This window comes from Halichoerus grypus, chromosome 6, assembly GCF_964656455.1.
Source record: "Halichoerus grypus chromosome 6, mHalGry1.hap1.1, whole genome shotgun sequence".
Classification (NCBI taxonomy): Eukaryota; Metazoa; Chordata; class Mammalia; order Carnivora; family Phocidae; genus Halichoerus; species Halichoerus grypus.
Genome location: NC_135717.1, coordinates 158,292,625 through 158,307,118, shown reverse-complemented (window position 1 = coordinate 158,307,118; position 14,494 = coordinate 158,292,625). Strand labels below are relative to the sequence as shown.

The window sequence follows — 14,494 nt, the reverse complement described above, 5'->3', positions numbered from 1 at the left end:
TCTTGATTTCTTAGTCTATCAATTCAGAAGAACTATTATAAATGATTTCACATATCTTACCTGGTTCTAACATTTCATGCCTATAGTACTTAGACACATTAATTTAAATCAGATGTGAAATAATCACTACTTTACAATGAACAGAACTGACTCAATGTCACAAGAATATTGCACAGTATAACAGAAAAGTATCTACATGTAAAAATACCTGGCAGTTTTTTTGTGAATTCTACAAGAATCTGTACATGACTCGTCGCCATTTCAGTTAAAATGAGAAAGTTTTCTTCTGCACTGAATTCTTCTTTTAACTAAATTTTAAGGGGAAAAAAAGCAAATGATAAATAAATAGATAAAAGGATAAATCAACACAAAATCTAAACTAAAGAACCAGATTTGGATAATAAAATTTAAATTCCAGCTCATATTTTTCAGATCCTTGGAGGATAATTACTATCACTTAGATAGATATGAGACTTCTTAATCTTTGTTTAATGCTGCTAAAATTCAAATGTATAAACTAAATTCTCAGCTCTAATTATTTCAAAATAACAAATTCATATATAAACTCTACCTCCAAGGTACTAAAAGCTCCAGAAAATATTAACTTTAAACCCATGTATTTTCAGATACCTGTACGTACAATTTTATTTGTTATTTCCTGAGGCATCCTCTGTTTGCTGTATGAATCCATAATATAATGCAGAAGATTCTGTTGATCTGGGGTGAGTTCAGTTTTCTCCTACACTGGCAAAAAAATAAAAGATGTTAGGGAAGGTGGTTATAAGGCATTTTTTGTATATGTGCATCCATCTGGAGTAAACTTATCTCAGAAATTGTTGATAAAAGCCCTAAATATGGCAGGAACTATGCACTCTGATATAATGTGTACTGTAATTGCTTACTCTGGGTCCTTGGGCAAGCCATATCACATTTCACTATATGTGTCCCAAGTTGTTCATTTTTCTGTTTGTAAAATAGGGATAACAAAATATCCATTTCATGTACTTCTTGGTAATATATAATAGTCTGGATATGAAGTCTATCAAGCCCATTCAGAGAGAAGTTCAGTGAAAGTTCACTAAGGAAAAGTTCCCACATTTTAGAGCATTCATATAAAGCAAGAGTTGACAAACTATGGCCCATCAACCAAACCCACCTGGTTTTGTGACTCGATTGGAACACAACCATACTTACTTGTTTATGTGTTATCTATGCTGCTTTTGCACTAAAATGGCAAGAGTTGAGTAGTTGTCATGGAGACCTTGTGGCCAAAGCCTAAAATATCTGACCCTTTACAGAAGAAAGTGTTTGCCTAGCCCTGAAGTAGAGTCATCAATCTGGACAATTCAGACCCTGAACATCACTTGCTCCCTTACTAGCATCTTTTGAAGAGTGTGGATAATTGTGTCAACTCTTTGCTTCCTTATACCAAAGTGTGATTGAGGAAGTACTATGGCAAGATAATATGAAATTATTTTTTTCTGAAATGAATGCAAAAATACTATACTTGGAAAACTAAATGTGGATGAGGTTTTCCTTGTCGGTAGTATAATAAATATTAAGAAGAATGTGACTTAAGCAAGCATGGATTTTTGTTTTCTCAACTAATGGCAAATTAAAGTTCCTCCATATACCCTGTGGATTATCACCATGTGTTTAACCAATCATCCAAAATGCTGTTCCTCTATTTTGTCTCAATTTGTTCAAAGGATTTCTTGCATAATTTGTGAGCTCTATGGGAAAGGCTTTTCTCTATTGTTCCACAGATGTGTATCGACTCAATTTTACCCATTGATAGGGACTAATCCACAAACCTCTACTGAATACACATCCTTCCCACTTTACATTTCCCTTCTTAATGACAGAGAAAAGAAAATGGTCATCAGAACTCAACCTGAGGGGTGCCTGGGGTTCTCTGTTAAGTGTCTGCCTTTGGCTCAGATCATGATCCCAGGATCCTGGAATCCAGCCCAGCAGCGGGGGGCTCCCTGCTCTGCAGGGAACCTGCTTCTCCCTCTCCCTCTGCCTACCACTCCCCTGCTTGTACGCTCTCTCTCTCTCTCTCTCTCTGTGTCAAATAAATAAAATCTTAAAAAAAAGAAAAAACCCTCAACCTGAAAAATCCATTTTCTACACTGAACCATTTCTACTGGCAACCTCTTGGTAGTAGGAGTGGAATGGAGCCAGGGAGACAGACAGTGTTCATTTTACTTTATTTACTGCTATTATTTGAATTTATACACCAAAGCAGACATTACTTTCTCGATTAAAAAGAAGAAACCCACTTAATGTGCAACTGGAATGAAATTCTGCTTATGGTGGCTCTAATTTTAAAGCCTCCCAGACAGGTCACTACATGCCTAGAAGCTCAGCTGCTATGGGCTTTAGCGGACACCATTGCATGTTATTACCCTGCATGACTTGGTTGTCGAGGTCACTTGTCGCAAATCCCGACCTTCGCTGTCTTCATTAATGGTCTGATCTGCATGCTGCTTCACGTTTTTTCTTAGTCGTTTAGATTTACACTGAATTTCAGTTAACAAGCCTGAAAAAATAAAACACAGAGATTTCACCACAGAGTCGTATTGGGTCTGTGGTCATGAGGCAGTTGATGTGTAGTCAGCTCACATCCATGCAATTTGGCACAGAGCTAATTCTAGCCCTTCTGAATTTTGAGACTTGGCCTTGAACAAGAAATTTATCCCTCTGTGACTCTCAGTTTCTTCATTTATAAAATAGGAAAAATATCTACCTCCAAGAGTTTTGTACAGATTAAGGATAATTGGGGCTTTTTTAAAAAATGTACTTTATGTAAAGAATTTGTAATACTAAAGCATTGTACAAATGCAAAGTATTCAGTCAATAAAAAAGTGAATGACACTCTCCCCATTCCAGGTCTGGGGGACCCTGAAAGCTAGTGTTTCACAACATAATGTTAATATTATTTCTCATCCATGTTCACATAATTGTATCATAAAAAGTATATTTAATTTCACATTAAACACACATAAGGAAACACATACTGAGCAAAACAAATGTCAACATCCTTTAGGGAAAATTTTAAATCTTCTTAATCTTTAGAACTGTATACATTATTGAGAACATAGTTAGAGATGGAAATAACTCAAAGGGACTTTGAAATTTCCTTTTGAAGAATCATATAATATCAAAATTAATTTATACTTAAACAGAGTTATAAAAAATAATGCAGAACAATCTTCCATATTCCCATTTAACGTCCTTACTCTCTCAATGTTAATGAAACTAAGTTCCAGGAATTTCTTTGTCCAGGGAATTTATTTTATAAGATCACATGAACGCTCTGCATCTGTTACTGGACAAGTTTACATTAATTATAGTACAGACTCTTGTAGGTGGAATCACGAAAAATGTCCTCAGTGCTCCCATTGGAATGAGTTCATACTTAAGTGATGAGCAACATGAACTCCCCAGTACCAAAGTAAGCATTTCCATTGCAAGATTGGATTCCAGCAGTAGTCCCTACTGCAGTCTCTTGTTTCATATGCTAAGAGGAGATAGTGATCATCTACTATAAAACTTTCATCCACCCAGAGCTGGATTATTTACACTGACCTATTTTTCCCCCTCCTGCACACATTATTTCTCTGGGTCCATCCCAGTCGCCTGTACAGCGTGGGAACAATAGAATAGGAGTCACCTTCCAAAGGCTTTTATTCCATGTGGCATTCCCTCCCTGAATGTTATCATCCCCTTGGTGACATTTGTTTGTCATTTGTGCTTTGAGGAGGAATAGGACATATCTCAAAATCTGAGTGGTCTGTAGAATTTGCAGAATGAAAAATTAATATGTTATATACTAGCATGCATTCCAAATTGATGAAGATTATGGTTCCCCACAAAACCAGCAGTTAATACAGTGTCTCTTTATCAGATCAAAGGGCCAAATTATATTAAAACCCACAGTAGTTAATTTCCTGTGTAAACCTATACAAATTGGTTCAAAGCTGCAGTAAGAGAAGAAGGACTTCTAATAAAATGACTTGGTTTAAAACTCTATTTAGACAATTCAGAGGCAGTTATACCTTATAAAACATTCTTAATCTTTCCCACAACTGTGAATTTTTATGCTAATTAAACAATAATAAAGATATTAAATCAAATTTGGAGAAAATTTTTAGGTTGTTGTCATTCTTGGTAGCTTATTACAACATGTTACTTTCACTGCAGATTAATGCCACTTCACCCCACATGTGATTCTTGCAACAAGGAACAACAAAAAGCTGCTTCTTTCAGGGGAATAAAATGCTCTGTAGCTGACACTTTGGACAATTTCAGTGGCTCATTACCCTTTTCAAGAAGTTGGATGGCTTAGTCAATCCCTTCTTTAGTACGTGAAGTACTAATCCGATGAGTTACCTGCCTTCTGCCTCCTAAAGAGATTTTTTTTTTAAAGATTTTATTTCTTTATTTGACAGAGAGAGATACAGCGAGGGAGGGAACACAAGCAGGGGGAGTGGGAGAAGCAGGCTTCCCGCCGAGCAGGGAGCCCAATGCGAGGCTCGATCCCAGGACCCTGGGATCATGACCTGAGCCGAAGGCAGTCACTTAACCGACTGAGCCACCCAGGCACCCTCCTTAAGAGATTTTTAGTGGAATTTAATTGCTTGATGTGAATACCTGTATACATACATTCAGCCAACATTCCCATCTCTTTGCATTTCCTTAGGCGACACTCTTGGCACTTTCTTCGCATGTACATGTCCATCACACAGTTGCCCCCGTTTTTACACTTGTACACGGCATTTTTGGTAATGCTTCTCCTGAAGAAACCTGTGGAAGAAACACAGAAAGGAGTAAAAGGGCTCCTAACAACTTCTACTCAGAAAGACACATTAGGATTAAGGCAAGCCAGAGCACTGTCTCGAGAACCCCTGGAGAGGGATGCCTGGGTGGCTCAGTCGTTAAGCGTCTGCCTTCGGCTCAGGTCATGGTCCCAGGGTCCTGGGATCGAGCCCCGCATCAGGCTCCCTGCTCGGCGGGAAGCCTGCTTCTCCCTCTCCCACTCCCCCTGCTCGTGTTCCCTCTCTCACTGTCTCTCTCTCTCTCTCTCTCTCAAATAAATAAAAAAAAAAAACCCTTGTCCCTCTCTCACTGTCTCTCTCTCTCTCTCAAATAAATAAAAAAAAAACCCTGGAGGGCACGCGGGTCATCCTTGAGTGTACAGGTGGCAAAGGTACTTTCAATCTCACCGCAACATTCAGAAGGCTGTCATTTTCAATTTCTCGCTCAAAGATAAAGACACATTTGAATTATAGCCTCTCTTAAGAAAAATCTTAACTTTTGGGGGGAGTGGTTAAAGATTTATTTGTTTGAGAGAGAGAGAGGGAGCAGTGGGAGGGACAGAGGGAGAAAGAGAGAGAGAATCTCAAGCAGACTCCCCACTGAACTTGGAGTCTGACACGGGGCTCAGTTTCAGGACCCTGAGATCACGACCTGAGCTGAAACCAAGAGTCTGTCACTTAACCCACTGCACCACCCAGGCTCCCCTTTACTTTGTTATTTTAAGATAGGTTACTTTCCTTATACCTTTACTGGGAGACAGCTGTGTGCCCGTGAGCTCTAGGGGCCAGTGGTACAAAGGCGAGTAAGTCGTCCCTGATCTCTTAGTGTTTATAGCATTAAAACCATGCAAACAACCAAACAAGTGAAATTAAGTGTTCCTGGGCTGGGCTGGGCAGAGGAAGCAGGGAGAATGGTCAGTTCTGGGTGAAGAGATCAGACTCGGAAGTAAGTGTTCAGCTAAGCCTTGCAAAACGAGTTGCTATTTACCAGGCAGACTGGGAGAGGTCACAGTGATGGCTTCAATTCAGTGTTTGATATGCCCAGCCTAGTGTCATAATACAAATTCCAACCTTGATTTAAAAGCAAACATCTCCCCTGAGAAGGTGTAGCCACAGCGGCAGCTCATTACAGGTAAGCTGCAGGCAGGAAGGAAACACAACTGCCTTTCTTTCTCTTTTTCCCCACTTGCCACCTCTACTCTTTCTCCTCCACACTGCTAACTGTAATTTCTGACACTTCCAGAGTCAAGGTGAAGCAATGAAGAAGGAGAGGATTGTGGGAGGCAAGGGGAAGAATTAACAGGAAAGTGCTAGTTGCCTGTACTATTAGAAGCTGGCTTGTGCCTAGCAAGTTTCTGAAATTGACTCCTTCTCTCTTGGGTTGGGTTCTTTAGAGAATGCCCACCACTGGGATTTGTTCCTTTGCAATTCCTCAATGAGGGCAAATACATCTCTATTCTAGCCCATGACTTGTATCCCCTTCTTCCGCACGTAGGAATTTGGCAATTCACCTCCATCCTTTTTACTCTGAAATCCCTCCATGTGGCCTTCTTGTCATGAGCTTAAGACAACCCTGTGCCGGCTTTCTCTGGTCCAGCAAACTGTGGGGAGGAGAAATCTCTCCCATTTATCCATAAGCAGCCACCATACCGCTTGCTCTTTCAGCTTTTCAGGTGAAAGTCAGATGCCAGTCTCCTGTGTCCCTCAGCTGTAAGGGATACGTATCAATTTCCTCAAGTGATCCTGTTGAAGACCCTTTTGTTGGGCATAGGGTAGCAGGGCCTACTTAATGTATAGATTACACCTAGGGAAGGGCGGGCACGTTTTCCTAATCCTCGCAAAAGTACCATACTTTCAGTGGTGGTCCTCAGGGCAGACACCTGCATCCCACACGACCCCCCTTTGCAATGGGATTTATAGCACGCAAGTCACACACTCCAAAATCTTTAAAGACTACTCTAGAATTTCCAACTCCTGACTGCTTCATACCCTCAAAGTAGGTGAGGTTTTAACTATTTCTTAACTACCCACTGCAAGATGGGCTCACTTTGGATGTAGCAACTAGCGTCTTCATGAATGCTGAAACTGAGACACCAAGAGTCCTTCCTATTTTAACAGCCTGTTGGAATAATAGCTAACATTTATTAAGCACTCACTGGCTGTTGTTCTAACCACTTCACCTGCATTTAGTTATTTAACCTTCATAACAATTTTATGATGAAGATAATATTATATGTTCCCATACTACAGATGTGGAAGAGAGGCACAGAGACTAAGCCTCTTGGCCATGATCACATGGTTAATAAGTGGATTAGGAGGATTCAAACTCAGGCAGAAATTTCATCACAGACATGGAGATTTGTACATTCGTTATGACAATTTTTTCCAGCAGAAGGCAATAAAAATTGTTCTAGTAAAGTAAGTATAATACGACAATGTCCCAATAGCTAGAAATTGAGTGTCTTGAGGAAAAGGCATTATATGGCTAGGAATGGCCCTGATTAATTCTGAGTAGGGGAAATCAGAGAGCACTTCAATGAAGGAAGTAGAATTTAGCCAGGTGTTGGAGAATAAATAGGGTTTTGAAACATGGACTGTGAGGAAGGAAGGACATTCTGGGAAATGAGAAAGTTATGGAACTGCCAAGGAAGGTTAGATGATCTATTTTGGCAGGAGAGTAGAGTATAGGGAGAATTAGTGGAAGGTGGGTAAGGGCACGTAGTGGGACAGAATATGGTTAAATGTCCTTCAACATGATGCAAAAGCTGTTGAGTTTTTACCATGCAGAAAGAGAAGCCATTAGAGGGTTTTGGCCGAAGAGGGTGTGACCTAACCTGCATCTTGGGAAGAATCCTTGGGGCAAGGTGAAAAAATGTGGAACAGCTGAGAGGTGATTGGCGCCTGAACTAGATGGTGAGAACAGGGAGGAGGAAACAGGGAAACTCAGGACTTGGTAACTAACTCAACATAAAAACAGAGGCTGAAGAAAAAGTTAGAGATAGCAAGGTTTACAAAAGTCATAGACTTGCTTGTGAATCTGTCAGCTGGTATAACTTTCAGGAGGAAAGATCTTACCATTTTCCTAAATGTCAGATCCAACTACACAAAGTCTAAAAAAAGACTTTGTGCTTCAGATCAACACTGATACTGGGAGTGCAAATACCAAAGCATGCATTTTAAAAGAGTCTCTAGGCAAGAAAAGGAAAGAAGGAAGGAATAAGGAAGGAGGGAAGAAAGAAAAAGGAAGGAAGGAAGGAAGGGAGAAAAGATCCCAGAGGCCCCTCCCTCTCTCCCTCCCTGCTGAGGGACGGAGGGAGGGAGGAAGGAAGTTAGTTTTTTTCCTGGTACCAAATCAATGAGCTCAATGATGTTCTTTAGTCAACCTGAATATTCATGAATATTCAGCCCCTCCCAGGAAGGATTCCATTTAAAACCATCGTAGATACTGATAGTTCAATAGTTAACAGAAATAAACCTCCTTATTCCAAGATGAATCAAAGGAACAGTGCTAGGACAATTCTGCAGGGTTTTGTTTTTTTTTTTTTAACTCTTGTATTAACTGAGAAAGAAATCATTATCATCTCAATAGATGAATTAATTAGCTTTCACTTTGAGATGGCAACACAATATTATCATTATATCACTTAAATATAGGCACATATACTGTATTTATACTTATGCAAATCTATCTATACACATACATCTGCCTCTGTCTTGTGCATATTCAACAAGGCCCAGAAAAGTCATTTGAAAATGAATGGAAAGGAAATTCACTGAGGAACAGAGACTCCCTGGTAATGAAAGATAAGTAGAGGGGGCTGACATTGCCATCTGAGGAAGGTGTAGCTCTAGGGGAATTCCTGCGGTGGCAGGAGAATATCTATAGCATAGGAAAATGGATACCTCCAATATACAAAATATTGCACATCCTGTTTCTCTGCTTCTTTATACAGATGTAACTCACATACCATACCCTACTCCCAACGCATATATAAATATGTATGCGTGTGCACACACATACACACACACAAGGACACATGAACGTGCACACATCAGACTCCAGTGACTGACAGTAACTACCCATTAGTTTGAAATCAATAAAATATTAGTTGTTTAAAATTTTCAGGGTCTCGGGGCGCCTGGGTGGCTCAGTGTGTTAAGCGTCTGACTCGGTTTCCGCTCAGGTCACGATCTCAGGGTTGTGAGATCAAGCCCCGCGTCAGGTTCCATGCTCAGCAGGGAGTCGGCTTCTCCCTCTCCCTCTGCCTTCCCCTGCTTGCTCTCTCTCTCTCAAATAAATAAATAAATCTTTAAAAAAAAAAAAACTTTCAAGGTCTCCATACTTTTTAAACAGCAACAAATGCATAGAGCTGAATAACTAGTATGTTTACATGCACTGTAGCCTAAATAGAATTAGCCTTTAGGTCTATCTCAGCACATTGTCAAATAAAAAGGACTCCACCACCCACGTACATAGAACTTACTTTGTATCAGGCACTGTTCTAAACACTTTGCATATGGTGATTCATTTAATATCCACATCAATCCTATGAAGTAAATTCTATTCTTATCTCCCTCTTACAGCTAAGGAGACTGAGTTACACAGAGATGAAGCATTTTGCTCGAGGTCCTACAAATAATAAATGGTGGAGCTTGGATTTGAACCCTGATAAGCTCAGTTCCAAACTCTATGCTCTTAATCAGTACATTAGGCTATCCTTCTAGTAAGGAGCTTACATTGCTTAAAATTGTCTTTAGACATTAATCTTTTTAGAACTTGATTATAGACTCCTGATCACCTGGCAGAAGCTGTTTCAGACTATTATTTTCAAAAAAGCAACCCTCAAACTTCTGAGATGGAGTTGATGAAAATTATTATTTTTTTAAGCTTTCATTTTAATTCAAGTTGGTTAACGCACAGTGTTATATTAGTTTCAGGTGTACAATATAGTGGGTGATTCAACACTTCCATACAACACCCGGTGCTCATCATGATAAATGCACTCTTTAATCCCCATCACCTATTTCACTCATCTTCCCCGAACACCCTCCCCTCTGGTAACCATCAGTTTGTTCTCTATATATGAGTCTGTTTCTTGGTTTGCCCATCTATCATCTATCTATCATCTATCTATCTATCTATCATCTATCTATCTATCTATCTATCTATCTATCTATCTATCTATCATCTATCATCTCTCCGTCTCTTTTCCCTTTGGTCATTTGTTTTGTTTCTTAAATTCCACATATGAGTGAAATCATATGGTATTTGTCTTTCTCTGACTGACTTGTTTCGCTTAGCATTATACTCTCTAGCTCTAACCATGTCATGCAAATGGCACGATTTCATTCTTTTTATAACTGAATAATATTCCATTGTATATGCATACCACATCTTCTTTATCTGTTCATCTATGGATGGACATTTGGGCTCCTTCCTTATCTTGGCTATTGTAAATAATGTTGCTATAAACATAAGGGTGCATGTATCCCTTTGAATTAGTGTTTTAGTATTCTTTTTTTTCAGACTTTTTTTATTCATTTCAGTCAGATAGAGAGAGAGCACAAGCAGGGGGAGAGGCAGCAGGAGAGAGAGAAGCAGACTCCCCACTGAGCCAGGAGCCCGATGTGGGGTTCGATCCCAGGACCTGGAGATCATGACCTGAGCTGAAGGCAGAGGATTAACCATCTGAGCCACCCAGGCGCCCCATGTTTCAGTATTCTTTAGGTAAATTCCCAGTAGTACAATTACTAAATCACATGGTAGTTCTATTTTCAACTTTTTAAGGAACCTCCATACTGTTTTCCACAGTGGCTGCACCAGTTTACATTCCCATCAAGACTGCAAGAGGGTTCAGTTTTCTCCACATTCTCACCAACACCAGTTGTTACTTGTGATGAAAATTATTGACTATTTAGTGCCTGCTAATAATTTTGAGTTTTTCCCTCTTTAACCTATTGGAGAACCACAGACAGACAAAAAATTTCACCTGACTTCTCCAACACTTACTTGTACCAACTATAATCCGTATTGATTTTTTTTCTTAAATACATTTTAAAAGGACTGACTTTGGGGCACCTGGGTGGCTCAGTCGTTAAGCGTCTGCCTTCAGCTCGGGTCATGATCCTAGGGTCCTGGGATCGAGCCCCACATCGGGCTCCCTGCTCTGTGGGAAGCCTGCTTCTCCCTCTCCCATTCCCCCTGCTTGTGTTCCTTCTCTCGCTGTGTCTCTCTATGTCAAAAAATAAATAAAATCTTTAAAAAAAAAAAAAAAAGGACTGACTTTGAATTATTTTGGGAAGTTGCCTAACATCCTTTCAAAGTAAACAAATCTACAAACAACTTAGTAGTCAAAGGGCATTCATCAAACTTCTATACTTCCTTCTGTCAAAAAAATACCACAAAATAAGAGAAAAATTCATTGAAACAGCATAGTCTCTAAGAGTTAGAATGCAACTCCGTCAGTGTATCAAAAATGTTGATGAATCCCTGAAAGCTAAAAAACAGAGTAAATTTATGAAAAACATTGCCCAAAACAGGTGCAGAGAATGCAGGATTAGGAGCAATGGAGGAAACTCCAAATTCAGATACAAGATGCTGACGGCCTATAAGCATTCAGCGGGAGCACTGTGCTAAGCCAGGAGTTGGCTAACTACAACATGCAGGGAAAATTCCACCCCCTGTTTATTTCTGCATGATCTGCAACCTAAGAATGGTTTTCACATGTTTAGTGAGTGAAAAAAAAGTCAAAAGAAAATTATTTTGTGGTATGTAAAAGTTGTATGACATACAAATTTTAGTGACCGTAAATAAAGTTTTATTGGAACACAGCCAAGCTCATTCATTTACCTGCACATCTGCTTTCACACTACAATGGCAGTCAAATAGCCTAAAATATTAACTATCTGGCCCTTTACAAAAAGTTTGCCATGCATCTAAGCCATGGATAACTAGTATTTGCATGCAGTCTCAAGCAAAGACTATAAACCAGAGGGGGAGGACAATGCCCAGGAGGAATGGGGAGCCCCCATGCCTAGAAGATAAGGACTGAAACATTCTATCCAACCACACATCTTGTACTCCCTCCAGATTGCTAAAAGCAGGCTGCACAAACACAAACAGCATCAGAGGGGTGAACAGGGAATCTCAGAGGCTACTTAATGAAACCACTCTCCTTTCTGAAGTCATTTGAGAATTGCCTTTGTGTGAGTTTGCCTGGGAGGCAACTCTCAGTCTATCCTACTTTCACCTTAACCTATTAATATGAGGTACAGGGTCTAAGTATAAGACATTGCAAGGAGAGCTCCCACAAAGGCAATTCTTAAATTATATATTCTAATACTCATATATATCACAACTAGAAATGAAGATACTTAGATGCCTCATTCTTTATTTTTTAAAAGTGATAGGACTAGTGGTTGTCATTTCAATGTGTGAAAGGGGCTGACAACCCTACTTAGTAATTAAAAAGATGGTCTATTTTGTATACAAGTGAGTAGTGTTCCATAATTTATAGTTGTGCCTGCTTTTGGAAAGGATGGTGGTGGAGAACACCAGGAGATCAATCTGTCAAATAACCAATGGGTTTGGATTTGCCATCACCTAGATTTGTTTGTTTTTCTCTTTGTTGGTGTGTTTTTTCCCTAAACACAGAACCAACTTTTAAAACACTCATATGCAAGGAAAATGCTGTTAGTGCTGACTGTCTTTGGAAAGTCAGTGACAGAAGGATACAAGGAAAGAGCACAGAGAATAAAATATAGCTCAGGAGTTCTGAGGATTTGACTACAAATTCTATGCCATTCTTTCATAGCTGTGAGACCTGGACAAGTAACTGAGTGTTGGTATCTTTATTTGCAAAAGGGAGATGATAATACCATCTACTGGAGCCATTATAAGGATAAATGAAATAAAGAGTCTGAGGTAGGAATTGCCGAGCCCATAACAGAGAGTCATTACATTCCCTAATTTGAGTCCATTAATGTGTATTTTTTCAATAATTTTAGCAATGCTAAAATGAAAGGATAATTTATTGAGTGATTCATGTACACTTTGTTCTTTGTTCTTTCTCCTATTGTTTTTTTGGGGGGGTTATCCTTTTCTTCCCCCCTCCTTTTTTTTTTTTTTTTTGCTTTTCTTTCCCAACCCAAGAGGGTAGGCATTTTTCCATGTTCACTTGATAAAACAAAAGCTAAAATTGTCCATCTCTAAAAACAGATAACTCTCAAATAGGGCTTTTGTTTTCAACTCCTCATTGAAAGGGTTATACTGGATCATCTCAAAGATGATGGAGGTGGAAGTCAATGCTTTTAGATTGGGAAAAGGAGGGGAGGGGTAATAATGCTCTGCGTGAGCTTGATTTTGCATGTCTTTAAGAGCCATTCAGACTCCCAGGTGGGCAAACTCCCAGGAGCTGGAGGCTTAAGCAAACTAGAGGTTTTTTTAGTCACTACTTTCATTTTACATATTGCTTATATATTTAGTTTAAACATTTTTTCTTGTTTAAATGTAATTTTTATTGTCTTAGTTTTGTCTAACATCATTGCTACATATTTATTTGAAATTTCAATTTTTATCCACTGGATAAAAGGAAAGGAAATCATCCATTTAATTTTTCTGTATATTCTTTTTGATACTATTTCATTGCTTTTATATTTGTTAATCTTTTATTTTTTTGTCTTACTGTTTTCTCTTTTTGTCTGTTTTAGTTCAGTTATATAAACTGTTTCCCGGCTTTGCTTTAAAATGGTGACTAAGAGAGCTGGAATTTTGTCTGTTTTGTTCACCATTGCATCTCCTATGCTTAGAATAGTGCCTGGCATATGGTTGATCCCTAATAATAGTAGCTGAATAAAGAACTGAATTAATGAATTCAAACTCTCAGAAGCTGGAGGCTTAATTAATAGGAAGAGAAATAGTTTTGAAGACTGTTTATGATTAAAGTTTGGGAGGCTGGATGAACAGAAAAATAACAACAATAAAATTATAAGAATTCACCAACAAAACAGCAATAACTAATGCTTATTGAGCAGTCAAGTGTTCCAGGCATAGAGCTAGATGTTTCAAAAACAATGTCTCATTTTTTCTTCACAATTATTCAATGATAATAGTAATAATAATGGACATTTATTGAGGGTTCACCATAGGTAAGTACTATGTTAATTGCTTTACACACATTATCTTGTTTAATCCTCCCACCAACCCCTAGGTACCTACCTCAAAGGGTGGTCCTGAAGATTGAGTGTGTTAGTACAGGTAAAGTCCCAGATAAAGCCTGCATATAATAATCATTTGATATATCTTATCTATCAGCAGCACCACCATCATCCTCATCTCAACCTCAACCTCCTCCTCCTCATCTTTATTATTATCCTCATTTTATAGGAGAGATGTCTGAAGCCCAGACATTCAGTAACTTGGACATCTGGGAAGAGAATCAGCGGTGGGGAAGGGGGTGTTGAAATCTGGGTTGTCTGCTGTCAGAATCTGATTCCTCTTGTGATTTCTATAACACTTATTACAAAAGGCTTTCAATGCGGTGATATAGTTTAAGCCCCACCCCCTTGCATCCCACTCTAAGATAATTTGACCTATTGAGTTCAGTAGGATCGTTATCAGATTTTATAAAATCAGATCTCAAAATCAAATAGGATTTTAGGAATTTCATGCG

General features: G+C 39.0%; 1 protein-coding gene across 7 annotated transcripts in view; it reads right to left on the bottom strand.

The window, feature by feature from the left end:
* NR1H4 (nuclear receptor subfamily 1 group H member 4) overlaps positions 1–14,494 on the bottom strand; it is a 67,408-nt gene that overhangs the window by 16,029 nt on the left and 36,885 nt on the right. For 5 of the 7 annotated variants that reach the window (XM_036086012.2, XM_078076464.1, XM_078076465.1 and 2 more), the window contains 4 exons: positions 4,660–4,812; positions 2,412–2,545; positions 641–739; positions 209–308 (listed from right to left, as the gene is read on the bottom strand). In XM_036086012.2, coding sequence (XP_035941905.1) covers positions 209–308; positions 641–739; positions 2,412–2,545; positions 4,660–4,812 — 486 coding nt within the window. The remainder of the gene's footprint in view (positions 1–208; positions 309–640; positions 740–2,411; positions 2,546–4,659; positions 4,813–14,494) is intronic. The other 2 variants (XM_078076467.1, XM_036086003.2) reach the window with 1 other exon arrangement.